The sequence below is a fragment of the Panthera pardus genome, unplaced genomic scaffold (assembly GCF_024362965.1).
Source record: "Panthera pardus isolate Hobbes unplaced genomic scaffold, ASM2436296v1 HiC_scaffold_24, whole genome shotgun sequence".
NCBI classification, from domain to species: Eukaryota; Metazoa; Chordata; class Mammalia; order Carnivora; family Felidae; genus Panthera; species Panthera pardus.
In genome coordinates this window covers 30,480,764-30,508,171 of record NW_026526810.1, presented here as the reverse complement: position 1 = coordinate 30,508,171, position 27,408 = coordinate 30,480,764, and the positions used below count along the sequence as shown (strand labels likewise).

The 27,408-nt window shown below is 40.4% G+C and overlaps 1 protein-coding gene across 8 annotated transcripts in view; it reads left to right on the top strand.

Moving 5' to 3' along the window:
- The first annotated feature begins 11,721 nt into the window (after nt 1–11,721).
- Nucleotides 11,722–27,408, top strand: part of MAP2K5 (mitogen-activated protein kinase kinase 5) — a 271,133-nt gene continuing 255,446 nt past the window's right edge. For 2 of the 8 annotated variants that reach the window (XM_019441683.2, XM_019441686.2), the window contains exons 1-2: nt 11,723–12,428; nt 19,101–19,149. In XM_019441683.2, coding sequence (XP_019297228.1) covers nt 12,294–12,428; nt 19,101–19,149 — 184 coding nt within the window. In that variant the 5' untranslated portion in view covers nt 11,723–12,293. Of the gene's footprint in view, nt 12,429–19,100; nt 19,150–27,408 lie in introns of all 8 variants that reach the window. The other 6 variants (XM_019441680.2, XM_019441684.2, XM_019441682.2 and 3 more) reach the window with 5 other exon arrangements.

Here is a 27,408-nt window from a genome sequence, read left to right as displayed (position 1 = left end):
TGTAGCAAAATATTCTATACAATACAATCTAACCAACAACTGGGTGCTTACTTCTGGCAAATCAGTAGAGAAAGTGACTGGAAGTGACTTGAGGTGAAAATACCAGAATGAAGTAATACAAACTGACTTCGTTCAAGGTGGTCATTTTAAATGAGCTACAGAGAGCGAGCTGTTCTTCAAATACATGTAGCATTCACTTGTCTAAAAGCAATTCTAAATAACACTTTAATCAAAGAAGTACTTATGCCCATATATTTAGTCCAGAAGAATATACTTGACACTAGTTAAATGAATAGCTTACATGAAGAAGATAGTGTTACATTAGACTTCATTAATAATAAAACTGACTATTAGCATTTTGCAAGGAAGGCTAGAACGGATTTCCCCTGTAATGGGCAAAGTTAAATAACTATAGCTCATAAGTTTTAAGTCAAATACTGCTCATTCACTGCTGCTGGTCTTGTCAATACTTGCTGTAAAGGTTTGGTCCCAGCACAAGGCTGATAAAATGGTTTTTAATTACCAGACTATAAATACAGCTTTTCAGTAGAGTTGCACTTCTTTTCACACTGGCCTGTTTGATTTCTGATAATTTGTACTGCTGACTCTGCTTACCTGTTTTTCAATAGCTACAGTCAGTGTGACTTCTTGTCCATATGGTGATAGGTAAGTCTCCTTGGAGAAGATCTTTGACAAACTACCCTATTGATCTCTGTAATTCTCTGCTGCTTGCAGCATTAAATAGAGCCTTGATTTCTTGTCTCATGTGCTCACTGTGTAACAATTAAGCAAATGTAATATTTTCTTGTATTACATGAAAATCAATAGACCTCTTGCTCTCATGGAGTTGATCATAGTGAAGGATGAACTCAACGATGGCTAAGGGCATGGTTCAAATATTAAAATATCATTCACTGGATTTATTAAGTCTTATAGTGAACCTTTTAGTCTAAAAATGCTCCCCATTGAACAGTAATGGTTTTTCCTTTAAAGTGGAAAATACGTGGAAGCACTGTGGCCTTAAAGGGATAAAGTATAAATGCTGGAAGTCAGGAAATTGATTCTATTTTTAGTATCAGTGCTGTATTACTTTTTGACCTCAAGCTAATAACTCTACTCCTTTGTGTCTTAAGTTTTTTCCACCTGTAATCTGAGAAGACCAAAACAAGAAGGCTTTCTACTTTAAAATGTATCATAAATATGCTCATAAGCAAATGCCAGTTTTATTTCAGTAAAGGCTGTTTTTGTAATCCTCATTCTTCTGTTCCATATCTATTTGTATGTATGTAAAAGACTTCATTAATCAAAGGATTTAAAAATAAGGTGAGAGGAAGAAAGGGGACACATTGAAGGCATTTTATGGGTGTGCACATGCTGATTACACCTGAGGTTGCAAGCAGGGTTCTGAGCTGACCCTGCTGCCCTTCGGGATATTAGGAATATTCTTAGTTGATGAAACAACCAAAAACAGCTTTTCTGCCAATACTTAACTTCCTTGATGGGATTTTGTCTCAAAAATCAAGCAAAACTATTTTTTAACGAAGATGTGTTTTTGGTATAAAATTTCTTAAATCTCCCATTGTTATTTCTGTGCAAATCAATTAGCAAGTATTGGAAGAAATTTCCAGTCAGAATGTTTAGTTCCTACATAAGCTGTGAACTACTGTAAAGATGCAGTAAGAATTGGGGGCATGAAAGAGGTTGCTAATGTAAAAATCCCTAGTTTTTCAGCACTAACGTCTTAACATAGCCAATTGTACAGTTATTTCTTTTATCACACAAATTTGGTCACTCATATTTTGCTAATTGTTGACTTCAGTAAAAAATCAAAACAATTTTAATTATTAAAGGCCATATATATTTCTTTTAAGATGTACATTTTGTTTTTTATCATATTTATAGTCACTCAAAACTATAATCAAGAACATGTATAATGCTTCACGAAAATATCTCTTAATTCTGTTAAATGAGGAATGATGTTTAAATGAGTGGGGTGACCTACAGACAAGGATCTTGGTTTCATTTCATTTAAAAGCTAATGCAGATAACAGAAACCTTATCTAAAGCGGGTAGATCGGGTATCTCCTTTTTTTCAGCACTTACATTCAGACAGTAATGATGTTTGAGGGCATCTTAACCTAAACAAGTACTTAGCATTACATCTCACCTGGGTCAACAGTCTAGGGTATCAAAGTTAAACTGTGTTACTGTAAATTAATGGAAAATGTAACTGCACTTTGCCGAAAGATCAATGTCCAATAAAGGCTGCACAATCAAATCTTGTTGCAATGATTGAGGTCTTTAATTGCCTTTCAAAGATAAGGTGGTAATCAACACAGCTTTAACTGATTTTTTTACTAGTTCAATTACATGCTAATGACTAGTGCCAAGTCAGAATCTTTAACTACTTATACTTATTAAATCTTATGTTAGTAATGAAAAATTACTTTCGCTACACAATCGATAGAACACAAATCTTAATTACTATATTTCACTTTTGTACTATTCTATGTACTTGACAAATGTTTCACAAGAGCTTTCCCAACAATAAGAAGTATTATTAGTAGTGACCATGGTCCACAGAGTATTTTTTCAATATAAATTGGAGAAGAGATGCTGAGAAAATTTTTTTCATTAAACGAAAATGTGGCTAAAATAGTTTCCGCTGACACAAGTTTGGCCCTTCAGCTACTTTTGAGACCTCTGCTCTGCTAATTGAGAATACACTTAATTCAGCTGGGATAACATAAATGTAGATTGTTTTTAGTGTGTTTCTAAAAGTTCAGTTAGTTTTCTAGTAAAGAAATTGATTTCATGTAGAGCCTGCTGTAAAATTCTCCTATTTGGGGAAAGGATAAGTTAGTAAAGGGAAATGAGAAATGAAAAAAAAAAAAAAGATAAATTGGATTTCATCAAGGTGAAAAATTCTTGTGCTTCCAAGGATACTATCAAAGTGAAAACACAGCTGATGGTATGGGAGAAAATATTTGCAAATCACATATCTGATAGGGGACCTGTAGCTAGAATATATAAAGAACTCTTGTAACTCAGCAACCCAATTGAAAAATGGATTTGAACAGACATTTCTGCAAATAAGTTCTACAACTTTTGGCTACTAAGCACATGACAAGATATTCAACATTAACTGTTAGGGCAATGCAAATCAAAACCATAATGAGAGGGGGCACCTGGGTGGCTCATTCAGTTGAACACCTGGCTCTTGATTTCAGCTCAGGTCATGATCTCACAGTTTGTGGCTTTGAGCCCCATGTTGGGCTCTGCCCTATCAGCGCGAAGCCTGCTTGGGATTCTCTCTTTCTCTCTCTCTGCCCCTCAAAGACAGATGATAACAAGTGTTGGCAAGGATGTGGAGAAACTGGAACCTTCATGCATTACTAGTGGGAATGTAAAATGATACAGCCACTTTGGAAAAGTTTGGCAGTACCTCAAAATATTAAGCATGAAGTTACCATATGACCCAGCAATTCTATTGCGAGGTATATACTCTAGAGAACTGAAAACAAATGTTCACACAAAAACCTGTACACAAATGTTCATAGCAGCATTGTTCATTCTAGCCAAAAAGTGGAAACTACACAAATAGCCACCAACGGAAGAATGAATACATAAAATGTGTCATATTCACATTATTATGGGAATAACTGGAATATTACTCAGTCAAAAAAGAGAAGGATACACTGATAAACACCACAGCATTGACGGAGCTTGAAAACATTGTGCTAAGTGAAAGAAGCCAGTCGTAAAGACCACCTATTACATGATGCCATTAATATGAAATGTCCAGAACAAGCAAATCTACCGAGACAAAGAGGATTAGTGATTACCTAGGGATGGGGAGGTTGGGAGGAAATGGGCAGCGACTGTTAATGGGTATGGGGTTTCTTTTTGGGGTAATGAAACTGTTCTAAAATTGATTGTGGTAATGGTTGCATGAGCCCATGACTATACTCAAACCATGGAAATGTACACTTTAAATGGAAGACCGTGTGGCATGTGAATGATCTCTCAATAAAACTGTGAAAAATTTAGTAAAGCGGGGAGAGGAAATGGGCAGTTAGTATTTAATGGCAGTACGGTTTCCATTTTGCAAGAGGAAAAGAGGCCTAGAGATAGTACTGATGTTTGCACAATAATGTGAATGGTCATGTGACTAGATACTGCTGAACTGTATACTTCAACGTGGTTAACATGGTAAACTCGGTGGTCTGTGGATTTTACCACAAATAAAAGTAATTTTTAAAATTTAGTAAAGGACTTAACATTACTATAATGGAATGTAACTGCATGATTTCTGTAGAAAACAACAGAGTTTAGAAACATGTTAGAGATTAAAAGAGGTAAAACATGCTAACATCATTTTATACTTTGCAGTCTTGGCATTTAAAACTTTTTAATTATGAAACCTACTTTTAATTAAGTAGATGAAATCTCATTTGGGATCATTTTTCGGTAGCATTAAGGATATACTTTTATATCCTTATTATATACTTTTATCCTAAAACGAACACAATGTTGTATGTCATTCTTCAGTATAAAAATACATACACACGTGCATAAAGAAATGTGATAAGATTGAAGATCAGACCAAAGAAAAGCACGTAAAATGTCAGTAAATGAAAATATCCTCTTTTAGATCCGAGTTGCTGGGTAAAGAATATTAGCTACTACTAGTATGAGGTGTTATATAGTATTGCTTATAGCTATTTTAGTTGCACTTATATCATTTTAAATACAGTTTATGAACATTGTACTACTCCATTATATTATTAATTTATCTTCAGTGATATTTATAGTATCAATTTAAAAGCAGTAAAACTTCATGAAAAGTAGCTTAAACACAAGGATTTTGATAAACAAAAGCTTCCAGTTTTTAAAAGCAAATCATGGAAGCTGTACTTCTTAAAGAAGATGTAAAGTTTCTGTATTGTTGTTGATGATAGAATTATGAACCTTATAAACTCAGTATTTTTTAGTTAACCTAAATACATAAATCTATTTGAATTCATCTTATGAAAAGAGATATGTCATTAGATATATGATCATTATATGCTTTAGTGATTCATGGACCTTGTTACATACATGCTTTGTAATGTATGAATTATTTAGTAAGAAAAATCACAATAATTTTGTTGTTACTCAAAAATTTATGGGTTGGCAGAAACAATTATGCAGCCCCTGAAGCTGGTATGTTAAGGTAACATCATTAACACTATGTAGTATGATTTTTTTAGTAGTTGCTTGACATAACCTTTGCTGCTGCTAGAATAGATCAGTAATTTTATAACAATCTGTCTGTAAACAGAACATTGAATTTATTAACCACAAGGTGATTCATTTTACCCTATTTTCATATAAGTGCATAATTTAAAATCAGACCTAAAAAGTGGTCTACCCAAACTCTAAAGGAAGAATATAAAAACATACAAAATGAAAATTAATACTCTCCTAGGTTAAAATTTTTAACTCCATTTAATAAAAGTGGATATTTTCATTTCAAAAAATGTATATGTTTAAGAATTGAATGAAAGTCCATGAAGATAGGAGATTATCCTGTAACCTTTATTTCTTTCTCTCTTTTAAAATTCATCCATATTAAGTAGGCTCCACACCCAATGTGGGGCTTGAACTCACAGCTCTGAGATCAAGAGTCACAGGCTCTACCGACTGGACCAGCCAGCACCCACCCCTCTTATAGCCTTTTTTATTACGTATGATATTAACGCCCCTGCTGTGAGATGAAACCAACATTTTAGTTTTTTATGCTTTCAAATTTCCAACATTAAAAGATGAAGGAACCAAGAATTTTAAAGTTTGGATAAAAATCTAAACAGTGTCACCTAATTTTACATTACATTTAAAAATCAAAATTCGGGGCTCCTGGGTGGCTCGGTCAGTTGAGTGGCCGACTTCGGCTCAGGTCATGATCTCATGGTTCGTGGGTTTGAGCCCTGCGTCAGGCTCTGCACTGACTGCTTGGAGCCTGGAACCTGCTTCGAGTTCTGTGTCTCCCTCTCTCTGTTCCTCCCCCACTCATGCTTTATGTCTCTCTCTCTCAAAAATGAATAAACATTCAAAAAATAAAAAATAAAAATAAATAAATAAATAAATAAATAAATAAATAAATAAATAAGGCTCTTTGTGGAATGAATGTGTGATGATTCAAAATTAAAAAGAAAACTTGTCTTCATCTTTAAGAGTTTTCAGAAAAGGATACTTTAACTGGAGATCCTATGGATTATTTGCAAGAACAGCAACAAGTTTTGAAATACTTCACATGTCATGAATTAACTTACACACTTATGGAGTCTGAAAAAATAAAAGACTGGAATCTTGTTGCATTATCCTTTTGAGGCATTTCATACTGTTTTCTCATACAGAAATGTTGCTATTTTATTTTATTTTATTATTTAATTTTTTAAAATGTTTCTTTTATTCTTTTTTTTAAATGTTTATTTACTCTTGAGACAATGCGAGAGACAGAGTGCAAGCAGCAGAGGGACAGACAGAGGGAGGCACAGAATCTGAAGTGGGCTCCAGGCTCTGAGCCATCAGCCCAGAGCCCAATGCGGGGCTCAAACTCACGAACCAAACTGTGAGATCATGACCTGAGCCAGTCAGACGCTTAACCGGCTGAGCCACTCAGGCGCCCCTCTTTTATACTTTGAGAGAGGGAGAACACAAACAGGGGAGGGTCAGAGAGAAGATAGGGAGACACAGAATCCAATCCAAAGCAGGATCCAGTCTCTGAGCTGTCAGCACAGAGCCCGATGCAGGGTTCAAACCCACAAAATGTGGGATCATGAACTGAGCCATTTTTTTTACTACGGTAGCCTTTTTTATTACGTAAAAAAGCCATCCAGCCGCCTCAAGAAATGTTGCTATTTTAAAGTCAAACGGAATGACATGTAGAAGTAAATGAAGTAAAACATTAAACAGAAAGTACTAGGATCAGTTAGACTTACTCACTTTAAGCAGAACTAGAAATAATATGTTAGTAACTAGAAGACAAGAATGTTTTAATTGAGTTGGCCAAACATGGAATAGCTTCCCTCTTGAGGCAGTGAGTCTGTTGTTGGATATGTTCAGAGAGGCTGCATGACCATTCCTTAGGTAGACATGGAGAGAATTCTTGAATTGTGCAGAGGACAACATTGGTGATTTTGTCAGTTTCCTTTAACCCTGAAATTTTATTATCATTCTTGCATGCATGCCTATCTCTGATTCCAAATCATGCTATTTAGTTTGTTTTTTATTGCTGTTCTACTATATGTGTAATACAAAGAACCTTGTTTTAAAGATAAAATATATGGTTTAAGTTCTTGTACCAATACCAGTTAAACGACTGAGAAAAATTAGAGCTTTCTAAATCTTAGTGTCTTCATGTACAGAAGGAGGAGTTTAACTAATACTTACATAGTATTTATTTGTGCCAAGTGCTAGACTAAGCACTCTATACATATTAACTCACTTAATCCTCTCTTAACGGCCCAGTGAGTTTGGCACTGTTTTTATGCCTATTTTTTAGCTGTAGAAATCACGAAGTCTTACCCAAGGTCACACATAGTGAGTGTTCCTCCAGTCCTTGCAATCTGTCTATGGAGTCCGTGGTCGTAACCTCCAATGCATAGACAATTTTGTCACATTATGGATGTGGAAGTATTTGCAAGCTATAAAGTGCCAGAAAAATGTGAGATATATTTTGTTAATACAAACAAAATAATACAGATATGTTTAAACAATGAAAAGAAGGAAGTAATAAAGCTTAAGTGATTTGTAGGGACAGCAGCCTACTTTATCTAAAAGAAAATATATTACGCAGAAATTCAATCTAATGACATTAAAAAAAATTTTTTTAATGTTTATTTATTTTTGAGAGAGAGAGAGAGAGCACACAAGCAGGGGGAGGGCAAAGAAGGAGACAGAATCTGAAGCAAGCTCCAGGGTCTGAGCTGTCAGCACAGCTCCCCATGCGGGGCTCGGACTCACAAACTGTGAGATCATGACCTGAGACAAAGTCAGATGCTTAACTGACTGAGCCATTCAGGCACCCCAACATTTGAAAATTTTTTAAATATTTATTTATTTTGAGAGAGAGAGAGAGAGAGAGAGAGAGAGAGCGCGCCCAGGCACGAACACAAGTGGGGGAGGGGCAGAGGGAAGGAGGGACAGAATCCCAAGCAGGCTCCACACCGTCAGCTCAGAGCCTCACAAACTGTGAGATCATTAAATTAATGAATTAATTCATTTTAGAACATCTAAAATCCATAGCATCTGGCACATACTAGGTGCTCCGTGACTGTTAAACTGTTGTTTCTGCTTCTGTGCGAGTGCTGGACTTGTCTCACTGTTCTTTTTTTCCTTTCTGCCAAAACAGGAGAGAATAAACTTCCCTGTCACGCTTTTAGGGGTTTATCTGTGCTCATTTTTGTTCATGCCTCTTCATGTTCTTTTTTTACAAACTAAAGGATATTAGGCAACATGAAGAAAATGTTTATGGTTTAGTTGTTGTTGCTATTGTAAATTATATAATTATATCCTCTTGCAAGTAATATTCCCAAGACACGATTGCTGGTGTGTTTAGATTTACAGAAAAATTGCAAAGGTAGTACAGAGTTCCTTATAAACCCTCATCCAGATTTCTCTGATATTAGTACCTCATGTAACTTAGTTGCCAAAAGATATCAACACTGGTTCATTATTGCCAACTGAACTGCAGATTCTGTGCAGATTTCACCAGCTTTTCATTACTGTTCTTTTCCTGTTGCAGGATTCCATTGAAGGTCTCAGACTGCATTCGGTCATCATGTCTTCTTAGTCTTCTCAGGTCTGTGAACAGTTTGTTTTTTATGACCTTGACAGTTTTAAGGAGTACTTGTCAGGTATTATGTAGAATGTCCCTCAATTTCGGTTTGTCTGATGTTTTTCTTATGATTAGATTGGGGTCATGAGTTTGGGGGACAAGACCACAGAGGTCAAGCGCCCTTCTTACTGCATCATATTAGACAGCACATGATCCCAACATGACTTATTACTGGGGATGTTAACCTTGACCGCTTGGTTAGGATGGTGTCTGCTAGGTTTCTCCACCGTAAAGTTACTGTTTTCATCCTCTATTTTCATCATGTTCTTTTAAATCAAAATTAATCAACAAATATTTGAGCTTTATACATAAGGGCCCACAGTAGGCCCTGAAGGAGGTAAGTGGAATTCTCGAACACAGGAGGCAATCAATATTTGCTATAAAATCTGTAGTTCTTTGGGAGTCTATAATGATTGTTGTCGCAGTCTTTTTTTTTTTTTTAATTTTTTTAACGTTTATTTATTTTTGAGACAGAGAGAGAGCATGAACAGGGGAGGAGCAGAGAGCCTGACGTGGGGCTCGAACCCACGGACCGTGAGATCATGACCTGAGCTGAAGTCGGACGCTTAACCGACCAAGCCACCCAGGCACCCCTGTTGTCGCAGTCTTGATGGTGGAAAAGCAAAGGAGCAAGTGAGGCTCAAGACAGGCAGGAGGTGCACAGGGCAGTTGCATTCTTATTCTTCAGTCCACTTTGCCTTCAGGATCCATTCATTCACTCAACACCTATTATTCAAGTGCCTGCTATGTGCCAGGTACTATTTTAGGTACTAGGGGCATGGCAGTGAATAAAAAAAACACATATAGTTCCCTCCCCTCATTAAGTTATAGTTTACTGGGGAGACAGGCAAATGAGTAAAACCTGTGACATGTTAGATACGTGCTAGGAGAAAAATAAACTGGCTTGTATCTATGAATGGAGTGTTTTGGGGGCTGGTTTGTAATTGCCATAGTGTGTGCTAAAGGAAGGCTGCAATTAGAAGGTAACGTTTAAGTCAAGACCGGCAGAATGTGCTTTTCCAGGCACGGTGTCCATAGGCACTTACCGCGGTCCAGCAGTAGGGGCGCCTGTGTGGCTCAGTTGGTTAAGCGTCCGACTCTTGGTTTCTGCTCAGGTCGTGATCTCATGATCTCACTGTTGGGTTCATGAGCTCAAGCTTTGCATCAGGCTCTCTGCTGTCAGCACAGAGCCCACTTCAGATCCTCTGCCTTGCTCTCTCTCTGCCTTTCCCTTGCTTGTGCTCTTTCGCTGTCTCTCTCAAAATAAATACACTTAAAAGAAAAAAAAAAAAAAAGAATGGTCCAGCAATAGAATTCTAAAACTAGAATTACTGTATGACCCAGCAATTCCACTTTGGGGTATATCTCCATCCAGAAGAATTGAAAGTACAAATTGGGTTGGTTTTCCCCATAGTACTATGAATTAAAAAGCTGTTTTAACAAATAATAGGTTCATAGAAAATCTCCAGTTTTGTGGTCTATATTCTCAAATAATAGGAAATGAACTTTCAATAAAAAAGTACATGGGTACCTTGGGCAAACTGTTTATTTCTCACAGGACTGAGGTACGGGTGGAAAAGGGCAATTTCAGAATATCTGGAGCATCTGATTAAATGAATTTCTACCTAAGCTATTAATTTACAGTAACTAAAAAAGAGACAATTTATCTCCTATGTGGACTTTTGAATTAAATATAAAAGAAACTCAGGCAGAGAAATATATGCACAAAAATTTTTGGTGTTCTACTTAAACTAACCAACATTTAAATTATTTTTTCTCTTGCATGAATAAATTCTGAGTGTGAGGGGGGGAAATGATCACTCCTCTCCCACCGAATTTATATAAAATTCAGCACTCTAAAGCGACATGAGCACGTTCATTAGCAGGAGATTATGGTCCAACCTACACAATGCGATTTGTAAACAAACTTTTATATAGAAACCATAGATCAACACAATTATGCATTTTAAAATCTGAGGTTAACAAGGCATTTAAAACAACCGAGGGTTATTGCTACTGCCTGTGGTATCACCGATTGTGTAAACATTGCTATCTGGTTGAAATTTTACGGACTAGACCAGATATTTTCTGCAATGATTTAATAAGAGAACAGGGTGCCAGTACTCCAGCTGTCCCCTGGCAGTTAAACTCTTACCTGAATTTTTTTTTTTTTTCTTTTACTGTTGCTTTTAAATGGGGGGGCTGTTTGCTATTTCAGGGCAATCGTGGGGTAAAAGAACAACAAAAAAATCATACACTGTTTGCTCAAGTGGGAGGAAGACTATGATAATTCTGTATCTGTGGAGTGGAAGAAGGGGAAAACAGTGTTGAGTTCTTGCCTTACTCTTGATTTGGTGCACAAACCCCGTCAAGGTAAAGGGCTTGACAAAGTAGGTATAAAGGCGAGGTGGAGTTTCGTCTTTCTGGGGCTTCCGCCAACAGTACGCAATTTTAAGACGACAGTTGGGCCGGAGTCCGCCAAAAGCCCAGTTTAGTTTCCTCCTTCGTTTGCTAGATGGTTTCACCCGGCTGCCTTTAACGAGGGTCGCGAGTGGAAAAGAAAGGCGCGTCACTCGGTCGCCGCGGGCGACCACGGGCCGACGGAGACCTCCCGACGGGCCAGCCTAGCCCGGCCCTCGTGCTCGTCCCCGCCCCTCGCGCTCGCTCCTCGGGTCCCGCCCGCCGGGGCGCGGTGGCGGGGCTGGCCGGGAGCTGCCCTCATCCAACATGGCGCCGCGGGAGGCGGGTCCCTCTCTCCGGCTCCCGGGGTTCCGGTGCCGTGCGTTTTGGTTCCGGAGTAACAGTGCCCTCGCCGCGCCTTCCTTCTCCTTTTGCCGCTGCCGCTGCCGCCGCAGCCGGAACGTTCGGCCCGGGGCGGCTGGGGCCGGGCCCGCGCGCGCCGCGCCCTCTGACTCGGGGTGGGGAACAGGATTCGCTTCCCGACGGAGGGCCCTCCTCGACTCTCGCTTGGTTTGGCGGCCCCGGGTCTCCTTCGAAACAGCCCCCGACTGAGTCCCCTCCAGTCGGGGACCCTCCCCTCTCCACTAAGGAAGAGTGGACACCTGCCGCTCTGTCTCCCTAAAACGGGGTCATCTCCTCACACCCACACAGACGGCAGGGGGCTTCACGATCCGGTTCGCCCTCTTTCCCAACTCCAGAACCCTCTGACCCCCGTTAGTTTATATTGGCCCCTGCCTCGTGCCCCGTCCACGCTCACAGAGAGGCAGCCCCAACCCCATACAGGCTGGGCCTGGCTTGCTGCCTGCGGGTCCCTTCCAGACCATCCCTCTTCTTCACTCCCCCGACCCCCTGCCCTGTTCCCCTCCGTCCCCTTGTCACCCTTTGGAGTCCTCGCCTAACCAGGATCCAGTGGGTACCTCCTGCCCCAGGATGTGAGCCCCTGTAACCTGTAATGCTGTGGCTGGCCTTTGGCCCCTTCCATGCCATGGAGAACCAGGTGCTGGTGATTCGTATCAAGATTCCAAATAGTGGCGCGGTGGACTGGACAGTGCACTCCGGGCCGCAGTTACTCTTCAGGGATGTGCTGGTGAGTGGTAATCTCAGTGTCCAAAACCCATTGAGGAGGGCGCAGGGATTTGTGGGGTAGTCAGCACCTTGACCGCTGAATCTCAGCCTGGTTGCCCAAGCTAGTGGCCGTGGCCATTGCTGGCCTCCTGTGGGGGCAGTTTTATTGCTTCCACGACAGACATTGATTAATTGCATGGACTGAAATCTGGCAAATGTGCAGGACCCTGGGGAAATAGAGATGAATCAGATTGAACCCCTGCCCTCAAGGAGCTCGCAGCTGGACTGGGACATACACACAGAAGCATCAACTGGATGCAAAAAGCTGAGTCTAGAAGTTTTTTTTTCCCCCCAAGTGTTTCTCGGAATGTCCCTGGCCAGATTCCAGCCATGTCTTTCTACAGAGTTCCCTGAACTTGGTGACCAATAGGGAAAGAGAAACTAGGCAACTGGAAATTACCATGTTTCAACAAACCCAAGGTGCCATTGGTTTTAAGATACTATTTTGTGTACCACTCAGAAAGAAAAAAAAACAAAACAAAAACACTGCCTGTTAAACTGTGACATGCTGTGCATTATACAAAAGCAGCCCAATTTCAGAGATGTTAAAAGTGGAGGAAAAGGTGCATCTGAGAATCAATGCTGTGTTATTATTCTCAGGATATATTTCAGATAAAGTCATGGAATGTGAGAGCAGAGTGTAACCTCAGCAGTGGTCTGTTGAGACCTCTTATCTTTTTTGAGATAGTTACTGAGGAGTAGTGAGGTGAAACTTTTTCCAAAGTAGTGGTGCTCACGAGTGGGGGAGTCAGTACTAGAACTCAGATTTCCTTACGTAGTCATTTTTTTCCATGTGCTGCACTGCCATTTCTCACCTTTTAGCAGACATTTGAGATAGAGTGTATTGTGCCCATTTTATATATTGAATAATTGAGGTATCAGAGGCAGAACTGACATACCCAGAAGCATGTTGCAGGTACTAAATCTATAGCGGAAGTTACCTGCAGAATAAGATGGGGCTGGGTAAAGGTTCTTGGGAGGAGGGAGATCTGTGATGTGATTTTTTTTTTTTTTTTTGGTTGTCATAGGTGCCACCATCAAAATTTGATTCCTGTACCTATATTTTGACTTCTGGATGTTGCTGACCATCCAGACCATTACAGATTTTCAGGTGTCTGGGCTACGAGTCCAAAGGCTGGAGTGAGCCAGCAGCTTCCAGTCTTGTCCAGCAAATGTTACCCTTCTCTTTGTGTCTGGAGTTCGCGCACTCACGTGCATATAGTTTTCTTCTTGTGACAAAGCCCAGACTTTTTAGCATGGTCCTCTAGGCCCGTCTGGATTGGCTTCTGCCTGCCTGGCACCACACCACACCACACCACACCACACCTCACCTCACCTCTCACCACACCCCACGAGCATCCTGTGCTCCAGGTTACATAGAATTAACTTTAGTTCTCCTAGGCTGTCTCCACTCGGTGCTTTTCTTCAGCTAGCCAACTCCTACGTGTCCTTTCAGAGCCCAGCTTCCTTTTTCCTCTACCGTAGTCTTGGTTACGTGCCCCTCCTCTGTGTTCCCACAGCATCGTTCGGGCAAAGCTCGCAGGTTTTGTCACAGTTTTATCTCTCCCTTCCAGTAAATGGTGCATTTCCGGAGGAGATGGACATTCATTTCCCCTCTTTCTCGTGCTCCGTAGGACCCTGAAATATTTGTTGAGATATTTCAAAGGGAGCGTTAAAAAATATGCATGCGGTTATGGTTTTGTGGACAGCCTGCTAGGTTTTGAATCAAAACGTGGGTTTCATGGGGCGACTGGGTGGCTCAGTCAGTTGAGTGTCCAACTCTTCCATTTCAGCTCAGGTCATAATCCCAGGGTCATGAGATCGAGGCCTGCATTAGGCTCTGTGCTGAGCATGAAACCTGCTGCAGATTCTCTCTCTCCCCCTCTGCCCTGTGCGTGCTCTCTCTCTCTCTCGCTCGCTCTCTCTCAAAAAAAAGTGAGTTTAATTGCAAGCAGTCTCACTTAACTAGACAAGTCTCTCTACCTCTTTTAGCCTCAGTTTCCGTACTTGTAAAATGGGGACAATACCTGCCTTCAAGGCTTGTGAAGATTAAGTGAGATCGTGTCTGTGATGAGAAAGGTGTGAGCTTTCTTTCACTTTGCTCATTTGAAATAACAGAAGATATTTAGAACAGAGTGATACAGTGTTCACAAACACAAACTCTGGGCCAGATTGCCTGGGTTTAAATTGAAAGCCTTACCAGACTCACTTGGGCAAGTGTCTTTTGTGTCTCAGTTCTTTACCTGTAAAAAAAAAAAAAAAGAAAGAAAAAAAAGTGAGGGGTAGAGGATGAAAATAATGCCCACTTCATAGAGTATGAGGACTACTGGAGTTGATACATATAAAGCACTTAGAACAATCTGGAATGAGGTAAATGCTCTGTAAGTATTGTTGTTACAACATAAGGGACAGGGCCTGGGTCTTTTGCTTCTTAAGCATCTCTCTATTGTACCTTGGCTCCAGGCTGATTGGCTTTACTTTTTTTTTTTTTTAACGTTTATTTATTTTTGAGAGAAAGAGACAGAGCATGAGCCGGAAAGGGGCAGAGAGAGAGGGAGACACAGAATCCGAAGCAGGCTCCAGGCTGTGAACTGTCAGCACAGAGCCCAACATGGGGCTCGAACCCACAAACTGCGAGATCATGATCTCAGCTGAAGTTGGATGCTTAACTGACTGAGACACCCAGGCTGATTGGCTTTAAAGTAAACTTTGGACAATCGGTTCTACCATCTAGAGTGTCTTGTGTCCTCACATGTGCCTATGTGCAGGTAAGCCCAGGTGGAGCATGTTTAGAGCCCTGATGAAGGGCTCTTGACAATGGGTGCTGTGCTATCTCCTGTGTTCCTATAGCAGGCTCTACGAACTGCACGTACAGATCCTGGTGGACACCTGTGATTTCTTCACCAGGGTCACGTCATCTTTTCATCAAAAAATTGTCAAAAAACTGGACACCTGGGTGACTTGGTTCGTTAAGCATCCGACTTCAGCTCAGGTCATGATCTTACAGTTTGTGAGTTCGAGCTCCATATCGGGCTCTCTGCGATTAGTGCAGAGCCCACTTTGGACCCTCTGTCTCCCTTTCTCTGTACCCTCCCTCCAAATAAACATTAAAAAAAAAAAAAGAAATTGTCAAAAACTGACAGCTATATCAGCATCTTTGGCTTGGAACCTTACAATTTAAAGCCAAATGAAATCTGGAAGCATCCCCCTCATTTCATATAACTCTCTTCTCCCCAGTTTTCAAATTCAGAAGCGTGAACCCCAGAGGGGGAAAATGCTAAAGCCACACAACTCGTTTTTGGTAGGACCAGACACAGAAGCCAGAAGCAGTTTGTGGTCACTGAGTCATCTGTATCTGAGAGTGTTTTGTACCTGAGGTTGTAGTCGAGGGCTCTCATCACTGCTCTGTCAAATAGCTGGGAGACCTTGGACAAGGCACGTAGCCTCCCTGGGCCTGTGTCTGGGTCTGAATAATTCGGGACTGGCTGCAGGGTAAAGTAGGCCTAGCTGGTCTTCAAGGGCAGAGACATTTGATTATCTGTGTTTCAGCTTTCTGTGTTCTTTTCCTTGTAGACACAATCTCCGGTTTGGGGAAAATTGTGCAGGAGATCGCAATTAGTGGTACAAGAGAATGTTCCCCCTATTCCTCTTGGTGTTTGAATCCTGTCTCCCAAGTCCCAGCTCAGATTTCCTCTCATCTGTGAAGTTTTTATCTAGACTGAGCCTGTGATTTTTTTTCTGCCTCCTGAGTTAGCAAATACTGTATTTATGTCTTTTGTCTGGCTCTTATCAGCCTATAAGTGCGCTGTATTGTTATTCTTTTAGGTTTGTCTTTATCTCAGTGACCAGACTATAATCTTCCTAAATCTTACTGTTCTGTAGCCTATAGCTTTGTGATCTTTATGCTCCTGGCATGTGTAGATGCTTAATTATACTTTTGGTCCATCATATATTTGATTGGTATATTAAAAACATGGAGAAGAAAACGACCAAGAAATGATCACCATTAAAATATTTAAATTTAAATTTTCTTTTGAAGCCTTCTTTAGGTAAATGTTATGTTGTGAATAACAGAGGGCTTTTTCTTTTTTCCTGGACATAAGTCACTTAAAATATAACTGTAAAATATACATAAAATTATTAAATATGTCCTGGTTAGAAATGACCAGTAGGCATTAACTAATTTTGAAACTTTTCAACTCTTCAGCATTATGATAAGCCCCATCTTATTTGCTTTAAGAGAACGATATGGCTGGTTGTGTTCACATGATCCCTCAAGCAAGTTTGCTTTTTTTTTTTTTTTTACTCTTTTTCCCCACATTAGGTGTAAAGCCTATGTGACTCCTTGTTTATGGTGATGGGCAAAAGGGGTACTGCTGCCCCCCAAGGTTTTCAGCTAGTTATTAGAAATTTGCTGTTTGATGGGATCTGCTATTCATAAGTAGGAAGGATCCTAAATTAGTTTGCTAATGCTGTAGAGTTCATGGCACAAGATCTAGGTGATCAGAGTTCCCTGAAAGTAACGTCGACGTGGAGGGTTGGGGGTGGTATCCCCCAGCTTGTTTTTAACCACACCACTAGTTAGAAAAGGTCCTCAATAGATGCTCTGGAAGGATGATGGGAGTGAACTATCCACCAGTCCTCAGGTGCTGAAATTTTGGGTTTCGTTGTTAGGTAAGCTCTATAACTTTCCAGTCATCAGTGACTTGTTTTATTAATTTAACAGACACTATTGTGGCACCTACCATGTGCTAGACACTCTTAAAGTCACTTTATAAATGTGAACTCATTTCGTCCTACGAGGTAGGTACAGTTATGATCTCATGGCCCGGATAGACTCAGTCACCGAGCTGCTGAACAGCGGAGTCAAGGTCCAGCCCTAGCAGTTTGGCTCCAGCCCACACGGTCAGGCTTTACACTAGCTGTCTGTAGAATTTATTCCATACTCACTCTACAGTTTCCATTTACCTGTCAATAAATACTTTTACCTACAAGTGTGTAGAATTTTTTTAACACTCGATTTTTTTTTTTTTTTTACAAATACTTCCTCAGAGTTGATGTTTCATGTGGTAAGACTAGAGTCAGAAGGAAAAAAAATAACCTCCTTTGGGTCTAATGAGCGAGGGTTGCCTAAGATAGTTCTCTTTGATCAATTTTATATGCACAGATTTATTTTTGAGGGGAAAAAAAGGCACTCTGGAGGCGAGGCTATTATGCAAATTTCCACTGCAGCAAAAGCTTCTAAAGAACTGCCTTCAGAAGGAAGTTGCAGCCGCCACTCTGCTAAGTGCCCCGCTTGGAAGGGCTGTGGGCTCCCTGCTGAGAACTACCGTAAGCCGCTTTGTCACCCGGCTGCCTGGTGCCAGTTCTGGCAGAGCCCAGGAGGGACGTTGCGGCAGAGTCCCGGAGAGCAGTGAGGTTTGCAGACCGTTTAGGTGGGGCTGGACATCACGGAGGGTCATCTTTCCCAGTGCTGGCTATTTCTTGAGGATGTCCCATGCCTCTTGAGCTAAGCTGTCTCCATAGACTGATTTTTAAGATTTCAACTTTACAGGTTCCTTTAAATATTGGTATCAGAATATATAAACTTAAAAAAAATTTTTTTTGTAGCCTAGGTTAACTCTGTTCCAGTGTCATTCAATATATGTTTTCCAGTTGCTTAGGAGTAAAGGTTGATAAAAATTGTTTGTATCAAATGTAGCATTATAGGTTATGGCATTATTGGAATAATATGTCACAGAAACTTGTTTTTTGAACTCTTTGCACTATGAATACAAGGCACGATGTTGCTAGTTGCATATCAGAAGCTGCATTTGAGTGTCCACAGTGTGCTAGGTTAATTTATGTATATTATTTAACCTGATTTTTGCATTATCTCTCTAAGTATTACTAGACTCCTATTGGAGGATAATCAGATTGAGGCTCAGAGAGGTTAAGTAATTTATTTCCAGTCACAGAGCTAGTAGGTGCAGACCTGGGATTCAAACCCAGGCTAGTCTGACTCCTAAACCCCTTACTCTTTCTACTGGCAGTGCACTCCACAGCCTCCCGTAGAAGAAACTGTTTATTTGTTTAATACATAAGGGTGTATTTTTTTATTAAAATTTTTTTAATGTTTATTTTTGAGAGAGAGAGACAGAGCATGAGCGGGGGAGGGGCAGAGAGAGAGAGAGAGAGAGAGAGAGAGAGAGGGAGGCGAGGCACAAAATCCAAAGCAGGCTCCAGGCTCTGAGCCATCAGCACAGAGTCCAACGCGCAGCTCGAACCCATGAACCCATGAACCGTGAGATCATGACCTGAGCCAAAGTCAAACACTTAACCGACTGAGCCACCCAGGTGCCCCCACAAGAGTGTATTTGTATATACTGTTGAAGACGGAAAGATTGTTACGAATACATAGTAGAGGAAATTTTGTAAAGAATCTCCCCCCACTCCCCCAGCCCCTGCCCCAAAATAGAGATTTAAGTTCTGGCCTCACATTGCTGGGCTAAGTGTGATTATGAGCTAATGTTTTTATAGTTTATGCCAACATTTCAAAAATCTTCTTCAGGTTCTCATATTTCCTCTAGGATTTGCCACATGTTAGCAATAAAGAAGATGGCTAATTGTGTTTCTTTATTCTTTCTTTGTTTAGGATGTGATAGGCCAGGTTCTGCCTGAAGCAACAACCACAGCATTTGAATGTAAGTCTGGCTTGTATACTTTCTTGACTGTTTCTTTCTGCAGTAATTTTTCAAAGGGTTTATGGGTTGTATTACTTTAGAAACTGACAAAAACAGATTATTTATGATCATCATATGGTACATTTAAATATTTATAAATTAATGCAAGTTTAATGATGATACTGAACTGAGTAATATTTTCTTATTTAATCATATCTTGGGTGTGCATATTTCTATAATATAGCTTTAATTACCAACATGACCTTTATCTGCTCTTGCTCCTCACTGTAATAATATTGTGGGATGAAATGAAACGTGTAAACTACCTGTAGGCCAGTGATTACTGATTAAGAGATTGTAATCCATTACTGCTTTAACACAGCAACAGAGTAGAGCTTTTAAGTGAGCGTTGCCTGGAATAATTCTGTTTTAGTGGGGCTTGGTGTGGCTGCTACATGGTGACAGTAACACTTCAGTCTTGAGTCCTTCTTCCTCACTGTCCCCTCCCCCACCAAAACCAATTGGCCTGGGGATTGGGAGGGGGCAGGATGGACTAGAAAACGAGTTTCCACATGAGCCAAGTCATTGCAAAGGACGTCAGGGTCCAGTAATGTTAAGGTGAGAGTTTAGTCCATAGAACAAGGGCTCTGATGTTGAGAAGGATGAAGTAAGGATTTTTTTCCCATCTGTTTTTAGAAGGTGAAGGCCACTTTTCCATTAGAAGATGTACGGTTTCTTCACACGATAGTTTACTTGTTGTTCTTGGTTTTTACGCAGATGGTTAATGACAGTGAATATAATGTCTTTTATTTATGCTCTCTTTGGAGGACAATTTGGTGGTACTTAACAAAATATAAAATGTGCAAAACCTTTGATTGAGCAGGTTTTCTTTTAGGAGGCTTTTCAACAGAAATACCTGCACATGTGTTGAATGCCCTTCAAACAGAATATTCATTGTGGAATTTAAAAAAAATTTGTAATGTTTATTTATTATTTTTGAGAGAGAGAGAGAGACAGCACGAGCAGGGGAGGGGCAGAGAAAGAGAGAGAGAGGGAAACGCAGAGTCCAAAGCAGGCTCCAGGCTCTGAGCTGTCAGCACAGAGCCCGACGTGGGGCTCAAACTCTGAACTTTGAGGTCATGACCTGAACCAAAGTCAGATGCTTAACCAACTGAGCCACCCAGGCGTCCCATGGAATTATTTTTAATAGCAAAAAATTAGAGGAAAGCTAAATTCCTAGCATAATGGATTAATAAAGTATCCATTATCTGAAGCAGCAGCCAATTGAGCAGCAGCTAAAAAGAATGATTTTATGCATCGACATGGAAAGATTTCCATGATACATTGTTGAATAAGTAAATAATATGTATGGTGTGATCCCATTTTATAAAATAGCTAATCCCTCCCAGCTTCGTGTGTATCTTTGAGAGACAAGGATCTGCAGAATGCCCACCATAGTGTTTCCAGTGGTGTCCCCTTTGGGAAGTGGACTTGAGGGTTAGAGTGGGGAACGGTTGGCTAGATGAGCACACTTTTTACTTTTCTATATTTCTCTATTGTTTGAATATTTTTCAGCATTCATTACGTGTGTTTAAAAGTCACTTGCGTAAAACTCTTAAAATAATTAGTACTTTATTAACCACACTGGACTGTATGTCCTATTGAAAAATGGTACACGTATCTGAAATACTAGTGTTGCAAGCTCTTCAGAGCTTTTGTGGTAAGTCCTTGGTGGTACCCCGGATTTCATGGACAGGCTGATAGTTAACATCTGTTAACTGTTGCCAGATGCTGTGCTAACAACATTCCATGGTTATCTCATTTAATTTAACCTTCACAAATCTCCATGAAGTACTTGGAAGGACTGTTACTAGCTCCATTTTAGTTGAGGAAAGGATATCTGCTCTGAGCAGCTTGATCAAAGTCTCATAGCTAGTGAGTGGTAAAGTGGACTTTCTCGTGTAGACTCCAGAACATGTATATATTCTCAACCACTGTTGACACATGTTTTGGGAGTTGTCAAAATTCTTGAAATTACTTATTCTGATTAAGTGTAACAGAAAATAAGTTTATTTTGTACTTCCTATCTTTTTTTTTTTTTTTTGAGAGAGAGCATGCGGGGGAGGGGCAGAGGGAGAGGGAGACAGAGAGAGTATCTGTAGTAGGCTCCGTGATGTGGGGCTTGATCTCATAACCATGAGATCATGAACTGAGCCAAAATCAAGAGTCGGTTGCTTAACTGACTGAGCCACCCAGGAGCCCCTGTCCTTCCTACTTCTTGCTTTCTGGGTCCCACAGAGTGTCTTGACCCACTGGCTTCCAGAGTGAGGGTTCATAGTAATAACATCGATCATTTTAGCTGTCATTTGTTGATGGCTTTCTCTCTTTCTAGCAATGGACTAGATGATTTACCTAAATTGTTGCTAATCCTGACAAAAACTCTGTGAGGTAGGAAAACTATACCTTTGGGAACCTGAGGCCCAGCGACATGAAATGGTTGCCAAGGGTCATCAGCTAGGAAGTGGAGCCAAGTTTAAACACAGTTGTTTTTGACTGTGAAACATGCACTTGGTATAACCAAGTGTGTCAGAAGCCTATGAAGTGTGTTAAGTATGGTTGACGTGGCTGATGGGTTTATGGTTTATGGGTATGATGGAACAACTCTTGGATAAGTAAAACTTTAGCCAAAGAAATACTTATGGCAATATATTTAATACTGAAGAATACACCTAACACAACAGAAAAAAAAAGTGAATTTCTAGGTTTAAGTTCTAGGAGATCTCACTCCTTTACTGAAATAAGAGTGGCAACTCTATACCCATCTGTGTCTGGACAAGTTTTAGGCAAAAACAAAAAACAAAACCCCAAAACACACACAGACAAAATAATAACAGTCCTTTGTTTCTTGAGCTTAGAGTACCGCATACTTTCCCTTATAGACTTAGAATCCCAGCCTGGCTTTTTTTATGATTGCTCTAGGATGACCTTATTTTCTGAACCAAAGATCTGAACTAATAAATGGAATCTATGTAGAAGAAGCATTTGGAAAGATGTAGCTTGTAAGCTAATTTGCTGACATTTTTGAGCATTTCTGTGGTCTGGAGCTATGATGGAACAACTTCCAAATAAAGAAAACTTTGATCAAAGTTATATTTATGGTACTGTATTTAATATTGAAAAGGATGCCTAGCACTAATTGATTTCTTATGCAAAAGAGATGGTAGGGGTGCTGCCTGGTTGGCTCAGTCGATTAAGTGTCCGACTTCGACTCAGGTCATGATCTCGCAGTTTGTGAGTTTGAGCCCCATGTCGGGCTCTGTGCTGACAGCTTGGAGCCTGGAGCCTGCTTCTATTCTGTGTGTGTGTTTCTCTCTCTGCCCCTCCCTTGATCATGCTGTGTCTGTCTATCTCTCTCTCTCTCAAAAATAAATAATAAACATTTAAAAAAAATGAATAAATGTTAATTTTTTTTATAAAAAAAGAGATGGTATTGTCTTTAGCAATGTGAATTAAGCAACCAAGGAAAGGACACTGTCACATTTACTTGTTTCACACAAATATAGAGGAAAAGAGTTGATAAGTGGAAAAGAGGGGAAAGGTCAGGTAATCTTAGATTCTTCAGTCTGAGAAGTGCCATCCATTGGGTAAGACCTCTGATCCCACCAGATGGAGCTAATCTCCCTCCACACCTTTGCTAGAGCAGGTAACCCATGGGGCCTGCCTTCTGATGAGTTGTGTGCATGTTTCCCTTCTCACTAGATTTTGAAGGACTTGATGACAGGTACTGCGTTTTATTTCACTCTTAATCTCAGTACTTAGCTTAGACCCTTGCTGAATAAAATGAAATGTTGTGTGCCCATATTCAGATGAGAATCTTACAATTACTGGGACCTAAAGCCAAGTAAGTAATTTGCTATTTGCATTATTTGTGTTATTACCCAGGCACGGGATATAAACTGGTTGGTGGTGGACCAGTCAGACTCCACACTTGACTGGGCCTTCTGTCCTGAGGGGGCAGAAGGTCTACAGTGACGATATTCTTTCTGGTTTGTGTTCCTGGGAGTAGTGTTTCTGAGGGGAGTTAGGCTGGATAAGGGGAGGGAGGCCCATTTGTGCTGATCACCTCTTGGACTGATGGCCCTAAGTCTTTTTCATTTTACCCCTTTTAGGTCCTTTTCCCCTTATAACTAGAGCACAAAGCAAAATACTTTCCAATATATAGTGCTTGATTTCTTTTTTTTTTAACATTTATTTATTTTTGAGAGACAGAGAGAGACAGAGCATGAGCAGGGGAGGGGCAGAGAGAGAAGGAGACACAGAATCCAAAGCAGGCTCCAGGCTCCAGGCTCCGAGCTGTCAGCACAGAGCCTGACACAGGACTCGAGCTCACAAACTGCGAGATCATGACCTGAGCCGAAGTCGGATGCTTAACTGATTAGCCACCCAGGTGCCCCTTGATTTCTTTCTTTTTTTTTAATTTTTTTTAATGTTTTTATTTATTTTTGAGACAGAGAGAGGCAGAGCATGAGCAGGGGAGGGGCAGAGAGAGAGGGAGACACAGAACATGAAGCAGGCTCCAGGCTCCGCGCTGTCAGCACAGAGCCCGACGCGGGGCTCGAACTCACGGACTGTGAGATCATGACCTGAGCCGAAGCCGGACGCTTAACCGACTGAGCCACCCAGGTGCCCCCCTTGATTTCTTTTTTAATTAAGAAGGTATAGATGATCTTAAAAAAAGAATTCAAGCAGCATACAAATGAAACGAAAACTAAAAGTCCCCATTTCCCTAGTTTACTATTTAACAGTGTGTTCTGTATCTTTACAGAAGTTTTCTCTGTACATAATGCATACTATACTGCGACTAGTTCCCCCACCCCCACTTACCTTGTATATACGTGTGCGCATATATATATATATATATATATATGCACATGTATATATGTATATATATATGTTTTTATGCATGGTATATATAACCTCTTCCAACATCACTGTGCACAAATCGACTTCATTCCTTTGGATGACTACAGTATACTTCATTTTATGGCCATGGCTTAATTTATTTAACCTATTGACGGACCAATCTTAAGTTGTTAGTGGTTTTTTAGTATTGGAAAAAATGCTGCAGTCAACAGCATTGTCTTATATCTTTCCACATGGTGGAAATATATTTGTAGGATAAATTCCCAGGAGTTGGAACTACTGAGACAAAGAGTACCCCTGTTTTACATTTTAATAGCTATTACCATGTTGCTCTCTAAAGGGTAGAACCAATTTACACTCCCACCAACAATGTTTGAGAATGCCCATTTCTCTCTACCCTCACCAACTCTGAGTAATTTTTTATTAGCAAACTTCCTAGTCAGTGTCAATTTGAAAGGTGGAAGAGATTATTATGCTATTGTTTTATTTTTGTGTCTTCAATTATAAATGAGCTCGAGTGTCTTCATTTGTATTTTGATCATTTTGTTTAATTTCTGTGAACTGTTTGTCACCTTTGCCCATTTTCCTTTTAGGTTGTACGTTTCTAATTGACATAAGGATTTTCCAATATTAAGAAAATTGGGGCTTTGTCTCATCTGTTGAGTTATTTTTGTTTAGTTTACTGCTTTCCTTTCAGCTTGCTTTGGTCTTTTTTTTCCCTCTGCTTTTTTTTTTCCCATAGAGAGGGTTGAAATTTTTACATGGTCAGATTTATCATATTGTCCTTTGTGACTTCTGGATTTATGCCATTCTTAGAAAGGTCTTCCACATTCCAGGTATTGAAAAAACATTCATCCGTATTCTTTTGTTCTACTTTAACAGGGTTAAGCACACACACGCATTAGGTATGTGCATACATACATATGTTCGTATGTGTATTAGCATTTTTTTTTGTAAAAGAGTGTGTACTTTTATTACAAATATCAGAAGATTTGAAAATTTTGTACCATCTCCAGTCTATTTTGGTGAGAGGAGGAATCAGGTGGGGAATCCAACTTTATTTTTCAAGCACATAGACAGTTGACCCCCATACAAGTTACTGAATAATTTGTCTTTTCCCAGATGTGAGAACACTTCTGAGATAAAGCTGAATTCCATTACCATAAAAAATCTTGGCTGTTCGCATGTGCGGGCCCTACATATGCTGTAGGAGCCTGACATTCATACAGGCCCGGAGACCCCTGCTGATTTTCACAGTTTCATTAACAGATTAATGAGTACACCAGCACACGAGGTGATAAAAATCAGCTGTGCCCACTGATGAGTTTCCTGTGCATATCTGTTTCGTGTTCCTCCCCCTGGCTCTTCCCTAGACAAGTGGCTGCTTCAGAGTGACTGGTGAATTCTTACTGGTGACTTGAAAGAATCGTTTTAAGTCTGTGTAGACAAATGCTGACTTCTCCCTGTGAATACCATGTGGCCCGCTTTTCCGTGGCACCCTGACTTCACACATTTGGTCTGTAGCCTTCATAAGTATCTTCGCGCTTGTCAAACTGTGCCTCTGAGTTTTGGTTCGTAAAATATGGTTGTAGGATAAAGCTTTATTTTACTTATGTCTTTCCCCGACCGTGATCATGTTATGCTCACTTCTCGTTTCAGTTGTTTCATGAATTTCTGGAAGATTATTTTGGGTGGAAATTTTAAAGCCAGTTCATCATTTTAAATTTGGCATAATATGACCACTTAAAGGAAAATTGCAATGATATAAGTTGTGATAGACAACTGTAGCTGATCACTGGAGAAACACCTGTAGGAGATACCCTTCATGTCCAAATAGCAAAGACTGCCTCATTAAGAATGATTGGATGAGAAAAGTCTAAATTATAAAATGTTTGGCAATAATAAATTATTTAGAAAAAATGAAGTTTCATTTTTTTTTTTTTATTTTTCAAAATTTTATTTTTTGAGAGGAGAGAGACAGAGTGTGAGCAGGGAAGGGCAGAGCTAGAGGGGGACATGGAATTCGAAGCAGGCTCCAGGCTCTGAGCTGTCAGCACAGAGCCCGACACGGGGCTCGAACTCACGAACTGTGAGATCATGACCTGAGCCGAAGTTGGACGCTTAACTGACTGAGCCACCCAGGCACCCATGAAATTTCATTTTCTTAAACTGTAGTATGTGTAGGAGATAAATGGTTGCTTATAGGCAGAACCAGGTAGGTTAATGAAAAATTGTAATTCACAATTATACAGTCTAAAGATTATTTAACAGGTGAGAGTTTATTTTACATCCTAGAATTTGAGACTATTTGAAGAAAGCTTTTATGTACTGAAATTTTGGTTTGCAATGTCATCCATGTGCAAAGCCCAGATCCTTTTTAGTCTTATGAGAGTAATTGCTTATTTGTAATCTTGCTATGTTGCATGAAAATTAAGCAGTTTAATTCCTTTACCCAACTGCCAGGCTAGTTATTCCTGGAGGGCAGCAGACAATGCTGCTCATTCTTGAGTCTCTAGAACCCCGTCCTAGTACCCAGCACATGGTAGACACTCATACGTGTTTCTGGAATGCACGGATGGTTGAAGAAATGAAGTAATAAGGACAAACCTTTTATATCTCATCCGTCACAAAATCATGTTAGCTCTGGCTTTAAAATATATCCAGCGCATGATGACTGCCCAGAATCTCAGCCTGGTTCGGGCCACCATCTTCCCTCACCTACGATGACAGGACTGGGATGATGGCATCCTACCTGGTCTTCCTGTATCTGCTTTTGCCTCCACACAGCCTCTTCTGCACATAGCAGCCAAAGTGATCCTTTAGAAGTGGGATCACACTACTCAGCACCGTCCAGTGATTTCCATCTTACTCAGGAGTAAAAGCCAAGTCCTTAAAATCCCCTACAAGGCCCTGCATTTTCTCATCTGCCCCCAACCCTGCAACAGCATTGATTCCCTGAACTCATCTGTTTCTCTAGCGCCCGCCTGCTGTGCTAGCCACTCTGCCTTTGTTTCAGTCTCCTGAATATGCCAGGTATTCTTCTACCTCAAGGCCTTTGCATTAATTGTTCCCTCTGCCTGGAACACCCTTTCCCCAGATATCTGTGCAACCCACGCCCTCATCCCGTTCAGTCTATCTCAATAAGAGTGTGAGCTACTAGAGGGCAAGGCTTTTTTCTGTTTCCACTGTTACCATTCCCAGTGCCCAGAACATTGCCTGCTACATAGGGACACTTACATATTTGTTGGAGAGAGGAAGGGTGCAAAGGAGTGAAGAAGGAATCAGGAGGGCGGTGGCATGGAGCTGAAATAAAACTCATGGCTGTGAGCAGTGCCTGGGTGGGTCAGTGGGTTAAGT